This window comes from Diadema setosum, chromosome 16 (assembly GCF_964275005.1).
Source record: "Diadema setosum chromosome 16, eeDiaSeto1, whole genome shotgun sequence".
Classification (NCBI taxonomy): domain Eukaryota; kingdom Metazoa; phylum Echinodermata; class Echinoidea; order Diadematoida; family Diadematidae; genus Diadema; species Diadema setosum.
Window position 1 is genome coordinate 15,460,339 of NC_092700.1, and position 10,178 is coordinate 15,470,516.

The 10,178-nt window shown below is 35.1% G+C and overlaps 1 protein-coding gene across 1 annotated transcript in view; it reads right to left on the reverse strand.

Annotated features, from left to right (window-relative positions):
• Nucleotides 1-5,346: 5,346 nt before the first annotated feature.
• LOC140239974 (cholinesterase 1-like) overlaps nt 5,347-10,178 on the reverse strand; it is a 15,025-nt gene continuing 10,193 nt past the window's right edge. Inside the window, exons 6-9 of the mRNA XM_072319786.1 lie at nt 7,673-7,981; nt 7,016-7,356; nt 6,451-6,641; nt 5,347-5,724 (exon numbers count right to left, since the gene is read on the reverse strand). Coding sequence (XP_072175887.1) covers nt 5,675-5,724; nt 6,451-6,641; nt 7,016-7,356; nt 7,673-7,981 — 891 coding nt within the window. The 3' untranslated portion in view covers nt 5,347-5,674. The remainder of the gene's footprint in view (nt 5,725-6,450; nt 6,642-7,015; nt 7,357-7,672; nt 7,982-10,178) is intronic.

The following is a 10,178-nucleotide window of genomic DNA, read 5'->3' on the forward strand; positions in this document are numbered from 1 at the left end:
AAAATTCATTGGATTCAATTGCTGGGTAGGATATGATTGGACATTTTTGTTTTTAACCGACATGGAATGGAATACCAGGCACAGCCAGAGAGAGAAAAAAAAATGGTTGGTAAGTTTGCACATATATTGCCCCAAATGCAAACGATACAAATTATTGTTAATCTTGAACATTTTATTTTCATAAAATAGAAACAACAGTATGGCTTCTCCACGATTCGTTACAATGCTAAGTCATAGTTTGATTAAGGTATACAATAACAAAGTAAACAGTGTACTATCAAAAGAACGTCTTCAGGAATACAATATTTGACTTCATTTATAACGCCTCATATATATTGAGATAATACGACCTAGAATGTATGTTTAGATTCCAGGTAAGTTCATTATCAAGAATAAATCCTAGGAATTTAACCAATTCCTTCAATAAAAAAAGTGGTATATATCAGGGTCCCATGGCATCAAGTCCGTCTAAAAAAAAAAAGAAGAGTGAAATCGGTTGAATAGATTTGGTAGAGATTTCTTTAAAAAGTGAATATATATATATATATATATATATATATATATATGTACATATATATATCTATATATCTCTCTCTCTCTCTCTCTCTCTCTCTCTCTCTCTCTCTATATATATATATATATATATATATATATATATATATATAATCATACCTGTATTATACGTATCCGCGTGGACACGACAGACGTTCTTTTCACATGCATACGTATACAAAAGTTTATATAATTTACATTTAAATTTTGTGTATACCTTTCCACTCTTTTTTTTTCATTTCGTATTTTCATATTTCTCTTCTTTTGTGACCAATTAAACCCCTCAAAAAAGTCCTGCAATTCCAGTTTGATGTATATTTCTCTTAAAACTACGTTATTTCATTCAAATGTGACATCATAAGAAAGCCTGATTAATTTTCTTTACAACAACAACTCACTTGTTTACATTATGCATTCTTGGAATGCACAGTACGACTGAGTATGAGGAAAGGTCAAATATGAAATGTTGCAAAATAAAGCAAACGTGTCATGTCAAAGAGTTTCATTCCCATTTGGTTTGTCGTTTCAAGGAAGGAATGTGCTTGAAAAGAATGCATTGTGAGATTATTAGATTCCAGGCTTCATCCATGAATTAAAAACTACAGTAGTATCTGCAGATTAAGATTTATCATAAAGGTTGACCAAACAGTCATCTAATGTCTAGGAAATGGGAGTTTTTGAAAGTGCTCTCATTTCAGCATTGGAATATTCCAGTGGCCTTTTTTCATCAAAACTGTACATTATCAATAGCAGAATTGTTGCGACTTTTCACTTTTGATCTGTCCCCATACTAAGCTGTTTTGCACATTCCAGTAACACCCAATCAAAGCAAGTGAGGTGTCATTTTAAAGATAATTAATCAGGCTTTCATATAATATCATATTTAATGAAGATAATGCGGGTATAAGAGAAATATGATGCATCAAACTTTAATTGCAGAACTTATTTTGAGGAGCTTATTTTGTCCTTTTCTCTTTTGTTTCTCATGTTCGTTTTCTTTACCTTTTTTTCAGTCGTTTGTACATGTCTTCTGTACTTGGGTTTCGTACACATTTCGTGATACATGTATTGCGTTTCTTGTGTATGTGTGTGTGTGTGTGTGTGTGTGTGTGTGTTATTATCGTAGCTAGCTGTCTAGAGCCTGACACCAAGTCTCCCCGCAGGCTTGATTTGTGTTGTCTTCAATGGTCCTCATTGGTACTTTGTCAGTAGCGTACTGTATGATGGTCAGCCATGTTGTTGTTGTTGTTATTTTTTCCGTCTACATTGTCAGTTAGTCAGTTTGGGACACGATATTGTCTGTCAGCGTAAAGCTTGTAAAATGAAATAGAATGAATACAGAACACTGACATAACAAGATGGATGCGTAAGCGTTTATTCAGTAGAATGTACTAATGCAGTCAAATTTAAGAATAATTTATGTAAATAGGCCGGGTAACAAGTTTTCCATTAACCTGCACCAGATGACAAACGACATTAAACAGATCTGTTACGCAATGAATTAATAACGTGGGGGAGGGGAAGGGGTTTAGGCCCCTTCAGGAAGTCAAAACACCACTTGTATTTATAACAGAACTCAGATTTCCGCATTTTCTCGGATTTTACAGCAAAAGAAGGAGAATATTTCATGTTGTTTGCCAAATGAGCATAACATCACCCACGGTCAAGTATTAACCTTGGATGAAGTTCCCTAATCTCCTATTGATACGAATCCCACATTCTGAAGTTAAGCGCAATTATTTCAGATATTCTTGCTCATTCACGAATTTGAATGACCGAAGGAAAGGAGATGTTAGGTATGAATGACTGGTCTTCATAGTGTCACATTAACTGGCGCAAGTTGCAATTTGATTGCTGAGTTGTTGAGATTTAGCGCCCAAAGACGAATTTGAACCCTGATCTTTTTTATCACGATTGCATTTCGGACGAGATCTATTGTGAGAAATGTTAAATTGATTGGAGATAATTTGTAATTCGCCCGAAGTCCTATAATAGAAATTGACACAGAACTCATAGAAATAGAGTATAATCAAAACCCACCTGCACTAATAATGAAAAATGAAACACGTACGAGTGCCATTTTTTTTTTTTTAAGAAAAAGGACATTTCAGGCTAGACTTTAGTCAAGAAGGCTTTCATTGCGTATGGAACTACAAGGAAATTAGATCTACATGGTAACAACTCTGAAACGATTAACACATTAATCTGACACTTGCTACACTCATTAGCAGGACTGTTTTTGTTGTTGTTGTTGTTGTTGTTGTTGTTGTTGTTGTTGTTAACATTTTTGTTTTGGTTAAGCCGTACGATCATACCAATTCCTTCAAACTGTGAAGTGTTTACAGGGTTTCATATACACACTTCCACTTGTTATGGGTGAAAGATAGCGATGTTTGCGAGCTCATATTCAGCAGTACTGCATATATTTAGGGGGTTCACTTTAAAGAAGAATTACTTTGCCCAGACTTGCTTACTATTGATATTTCTGCACATTTTTTTTTTTTTTTGGTACGATTTGAAACGCAGAATGTAATGCACAAACAAGCCAACAAAATAAAACAATTGATACACGGCTTCAAATATTTTTAAACGCAAACATTCCTGGACTGTTTGGTCTGCAGCTTTATCTGTTTGTGTGTTTGTATGTTTGTTTGTTAGTTATTTTGTTTGTTTGTTTGTTTGTTTTTCCATAGACGGCATTCGTGAATGTATCCATGAATCAGTTGAACAAGAAAAATGTAATCACCTGTTATGACCACCTGTTATGATTTTCACAATGAGATTGTGAATGATATATGTAAAAAAAGAAAATAAAAAAATGAATGCAGATCTTTCCTACCGAGCCAGTGCTTATGTTGTCGTAAACAGATTCAGAGCTCAAATACATAAACTTTGAATATTACTAAATGTTTGCTAATCATATTGTAGAAAGTAAAGGGAGTTCTCTAATTATCTATCATAACAAATCCACCAATTGCCAACACAACCGGGAAATGGTTAATCTATCACACGGAGCAGGCAAAGGAATGAATAAAATAAATAATTAAAAAAAAAAACATTATCCTAAGCACAATGAATTTTTATATTTCAATACACAAGATTAATTCCGTCACATTGATAATCTAGAACGATAAATTTGTAGTCATACAGAACAACAAACAACAACAAAATGTACAACTTTTATTTTTATTTGTTTTTAAACATCTGAGCAGATGGCTGGATACCCCATCCATGCTCAGCTGCACCAGCTGGTATTCCATAATATGGAATAATATGGATCCAGGTAGAACTTATAGAAAAAAAAATGATATGCCAAATTGAATGAATGGGTGCATAACCCGGTGAAGTATTCTCGATCTACATCAAAATTGACCGTATTATGGTCAATGTTGATGTAGAGCGAGAATTCACCGGGTTATTATTGTCAATTTTTATGTAGAGCGAGAAAACTTCACCGGGTTATGCATCCATTCATTCAATTTGGCGTATCATTTTTTTTCTATAAGTTCTACCTGGATCCAGGTTTAATTCTGAAGTTGACGTTTTGTAAAATTGTATCAACGACTAGAAACGTTTACACAGCAGGCACACAGTCTTACACCTTTCTTACCATGCTAACAGCATTTATATTTATAAAACATCAAAATTTGTGTTGTGTAAAGGTATATATAGCGGTTCGAAAGAATGCACCATATATCATGCGGTGTTCCCGAAGGATCTATCTAGGGTCCGCTCTTCTTTTTAATTTTCACTATGATACTATTCTCTCAGTTCCATTATTATCATATACTTATACTGCAGATGACGATACCGGCAATCTATTCTGTTCCCAGAGTAATTTGAATAAACTCATTGAAACTCAATCAATCATTAATCATTTCTTAAAGTAAAATAAGATGTCATTAAGTTTAAGTAAATCTCATTTCATTTGCCTTTAACTGCTTGTTTGTCCATGATGATATGTTCAATGGAGGTGCAGTTCATGCAAATCTTGACCTAAATAACATGTTTAAGCTGCCTCTCTATAAGGCTCGAATGAAAAAGAAATTTCTGCTGAAATAAAACTATTAATAATATCGAGTCGAATGTCAAAACCTTATTGCGCTTTCTCTTCATTTCTTATTATGCAAAACAAGTCCCCATCTGAACAATGGCAAAATGAGATATTACTTCACACAGAGTTAAGTATTCCAAGTAGTACGCACACTGCACCAGTACACATTTCTTTTGAAATAAAACAGAATTATTACAATGACATTTATCAACTGAATCTTCCACACCCATAAATAAGTGTTTTAAAGGTTTCTACTCCTGCTGTTTATGATTGTCTCTCCCTCTGCATTAATAAAATTTCATTTATTCTTATTTAACAAGGTTTACTGCTGACAGTATATGAAGAGTTTGTTTGCAAAAACCGATAAGTCCATATTTGTCAAATGGAGATATTTGCGATTAAAGGTCAAGAAAAATAAAGGGAATAATAAGAAAATTTTGCTTCTTTTGACCGTAACTTCAAAAATATACCTTTATATGTAGTGACCAATATATCATTTAAAAGGTATTATGTCGTACTTTATGACAGAGACCGTACTTCAAAATCTTCAAAAATGGACTTATCGGTTTTTGCGAACAAACTCTTCATATGTACAATGCATTATTTGTCTGTTCTTCATTTGATTATTTTGTCATCTACATGTATATTCCATACTATTGTTAAAACCTGTTGTAAATAAATGCAGGAATGCATTTGAAAACGAAAAAAAAAAAAAAAAAAAAACATACAACCACGCTAAAATCAAAGTAGGGAAGAGACACAACGCACAAAGTGATTTTCTAAAGCTATTGAAAATTCTAGTCTTGGGTGATAATGGATAGGAATGCAGTTCCTGTCAACAATTGAATAAAAGCAATCCTGAACATTTAAAGAGTACATATTTATCAATCCAAAAACAAACAGTTTATTTCCTAATGGTTACTTCAAAATTGTTGCTACTAAGGGGGTAACAGTATTCCAAACTTGATAACTAAAAAAATATAAAAAAAATAAAATAAATGTAGCATGGTTTTCTGCTCAATTCCGGTCCAACAGGCAATGACAGACCCAATGGCGCTGGGGAAGCATTTACTGATTATTTCCTTCTCCTACTAAGGACCGGAGACGTTGGATCTCAGCTGTATAAAGATAAAGGAAGTCGGGATAGAGTCATGGCAGTGGGCGTACAATTACTGAAAAAAAATATATTTGCAATGAGTACACAAACATGATAATTTAGTAAAGCAAGTAATTTAAGTAGAACCTCTCAGCTTATCATCGTCATTATTCGCTCTGTTAATACAATCAACGATTCGTTTGTTTTTCTGTCTAAAATCTGGTACAACGGCAAAGAGAAGACGCCAAGTCTGAATTACGTGCCGGATAAATGTCAGATATGAAAATGTAATCATGCATGAAACAATCCGATATGCGATACTGACCCATACTACAAAATATTGAATGCAACTATAAAATCTGAACTACAATACAAGATTTATTTGGACACTGTGTGTGTTTCATCGATTATATGATGGAAGAATGAATCTCTGTGCATGCGTTTGAGTATATTATCATTCTGACCTGCTTGTTTTTTGTTCCTTTTTCTTGAATAAAAAGAAATTATGGAAATAATCTAGCGTAAGATATGAAAGATGTACATGTAGGCACTACATAGTGTATTTCATGTTAATTTGTTTCTGCATTTTGCCTGTGCCATTATGTGTATGCTCAAGTGAATATAAATAGAATTGGATCAGTTTCAAGGTTGTGGAAAAAGGCAGTTTGACCCCATTACATGATTACTGTAGAACCTTTCACAATGACAGGGAAAGGATTGTTGACATAAACAGCGAAGAAAAGAATACCTGCATTTGCTCGAAGTTGTGGTAAAATATTGTCATTGAAATAGCATATGTTCGGTTTTGGATGACCAAAGCGGTTCTCGAAGGACAACGAAATGTCTTTGTAAGCCACTTTCTCCTTGTTGAACCTCGGCCAAAGTGGGAACAAAGATCCAACCTCATCATTGCCATCTCCTGACGAGAGATTGGGATTTCTGTAAATAAAAGGGTAAAGAAAAGCAAGCTTCCTGTTGTTTTTTTTTTATGTAATAACTCATGTAGCTGTTTTGGACAATTGATCAAACATGTAAGTGTTATTCCGTGCCACAATGATACATCTTCGTCGTTTCATCTTTCTAACAAGCCTATGATATTATATATATATATATATATATATATATATATATATATATATACATATATATAATACAATAGTACAGCGGGCGCGAGCCGGTCGTCATCTAAAATAATGCATTCACCAATCACCAGACGCGTGCGTGCATGGGGCATCGAAAATTTCGCTGTCAGGTTGGATCGGTCTATAGAGAATCCCCTGGAGGACATGATCGAATACATAAACTCGACTTACCGCGTCTTTGCAAAGTTGGACCAGTATTTCATGGTCTGCACGGATATTCGAGCCTCCTCGTCGGTGAATTTCGTTTTGCCAAATTCGGCGATGGCATCGTCGGGAGCAACAGTGAGAGCCGAACCCATCACGAACTGGATGTCTTCTGCGTGAGTCGCTCCCATCCAAGTCGCTTCTTTTCCCCAGAAGGAATAGGAGGGGACATGAGACATGACGTACATGTAGACTGCGTTTCCTCTTGCGGAAAGGTACTCCGCCATGTTGAAGCCCGGACAGAGGAAATAATTATCCCCGAACTGCTCGGCTACCATGTCGACATAGTTTCGGTCATGATCGCCCAGCTATGGAAGCAAAATCATGATTTGTGATAATCATCTTCATACTCTTCAGTAGACCTGTGGCACACCTGAGCTAGCCATCATAATTATGGCCCAAACAATACACTAAAGATGACCGAGAAAGAACTGATGATCATGCAGTAAGAAAATTCTGATATGAACACTGAAAATATTAATGAAAGAAACGACAGTAAGAGAATATTTTTTATCTCTGTTATGGAAACTTGAGCTCAGATGACGTTGACCAATAGAAACAATAGAACCATAGAGCAATTACCAAGGGAAGATTTCTTAAGCCTGAAACATTTAAGTTGCTTACTTCATCAGCTGTTGAATAGACGAATGTGATCGCGTCAAACGCTTGCTGGTCAACGCCACCTTCGCCTAAAATCAGGTTAAGAGCGAGGGCGTCCAGCATGACAGTATTGTTCATCACAGGTTTATCGTCGTCACCCTCTAAGCCCCGATGTCGTGGCAGCATAAACACGTTCCCCTCGTCGCTGAGGTAGCCGATCATGGTGTCGACACGGTTGAACTCACCATCGGCGGCCATATTGAAAGGATTTCGAGGGATGAACTGGCCGTCGACCACAGGACGAGACATGACTTTTGCCGCAAAAGCTATATCCTACGAAGAAAGTGAAGGCAAAAATGTAAGGAGAGGAAGGGGGTGAATACTATTAGTGATATATTTCTTGTACAATTTTCGTTCAAATGTGCAGTTTTCATCAATCCATTTGATGATATCACATTGATTGATATGAAAGTTTAAATCTCTTTGCAGTTATCCCGGCTTATCGAATTTTAGCTCTATATTGTAAAGAAAACCAAATCCCAAACAAGAATGTGGATTGGGTGAAAGTAGCAATAAAACATATCATTGAAAGTTTAAGGAAAATTGACAAACGATTCAAAAGTTATGATTTTTGGTTTAAAGTTTCTGTGCTGTTATTGCTGGATAAAGAGACTATACTGCACTTCATGACGACATTATGGACAACATAAAGGAAAATAAGCAGAATTCCAAAGAATTCCATTTTTTAAACGAAAAGTTACTGACATAATATGTTTTCTTAAAGAGGTAAGTCAAGTGCATTTAGCATTCATTTCACTCAATATTTCATAAAAACTAGGTAAGCAAATAGAGAAAATCACACTATAAGATACAAGTACATTTTTGTGCATTCATATTCATATCGTTAAGTATACATGAAATGTAATGACATACAAAATATAGACATCAACATCAGAAATCAGGAAGCAATAGAGACTTTGCAGGAAGGCTGCCATAGAGCCTTATATGAAGCCAAGTCCTTTCTAACATGTACGAAGAGGATAACATTGTATTATCAACATCAAAATTATAAGAAGCCAAAATAGACCAACATACGAACGCACAGACAGTTATGCACACAACGAACATTTACACATGAAACAAAAATATTAATCTTGAATTATTCAGTAACATTTTCTATAATACAACTATTCTAAAGATTGTCTATCACACAAAATACTGTTTAAGATGAGTTTTGGAAATTGTGAAACTCTGACTTGTATCTGGTAACTCATTTCATATTTTTGGTCCATTATAAAATATTGACTTCTATGAGAGCTACGTTACAAAAGACAAATGATGATTAAAATAAAAATGAAATATTGTTAGACATGTAAATTATACATCCGGCTATTGAGCTTAAAGCAATGTGTTAACAATGCAGGGAGAATATCATGAGAACATCAAAAATAAATATTGAATATTGAATTTGACATGTGAAACCCGTTTGAAACATCGTTAATTCTAATGGAAACACAATCATCGCTTACTTTCTTATTTGCGACAGTGCATCACAAAACAAACAAAAAGCTGCACCCTTGATCTCAAGTGAGGTCCCCAAAAAGGTGAAACGGATTAACCAACTCAATCTTGAGTTTTTTATATTTTCTGAAAAAGCTGTCCTTCTTCTACATTATTCCTAAGGTGGGGATCATAAAATGAACGGTAACGTGTGTTTTGAGCAGTTTTTCTACAACCCGTTCTTTTTTGTGTGTGTGTGAAGTAGTGAGATCAAGCATGCCACAGAGGCGCCTTTTCATTTCTTGAAAATCCTTTGCACACTCTTCACTTTCAACTCCGAGAACTTTTGAAAGGAAAAAATACCTAATGATGAAGCTATTATGATCAACATATGGTAATTTTACAGTACCATGTTAAAACATCAGCGTCCATTATACAAGGCGTTTCTTCTACAAGTGAACGTATACATTACTATATGTTTGCTCTCAGCTTTCATCAGCATAGGTCTTCTTAGGATATGCTAGTTTGCTTTATCCTGATGTTTTCCGTTTTCCAAATATTACTGTACAAATAAACATTAAATTAATTCTAGTACTGTATTATCACTGGTTTAATGGTGATTATGTTTCTTATCCGGATAGCCATGAATGTATAGTTGACATAATTACAATTATAAGGATATCTTAAATTATAAAGAGTATGTCAAGTCATTAGTGATATAAGGATTCGTAGAAAATTGACATGTCGTTTTGGAAAGGATTGAAAATGATATATTACCCCAAATACAGGGGAGAGCAAATAAACAAACAAACAAACAATTCAGAATACAATCTTGGGAAAACTTTCTTCTATTCCTTTGTTAGGTGGTTGGTGTCATTGCACAGATGCACTGGCGTAGCCGGGGGGGGGGGCGATGGGGGCGGTCGCCCCCCCCCCCCCCCTCCCCCCTAAGATTTGGACCGGGGATTTGGGAGGCGGGAAAAAAAAATGCGTGTATACTGTATGCATGCACATGAAGCGGGTCTGCTTA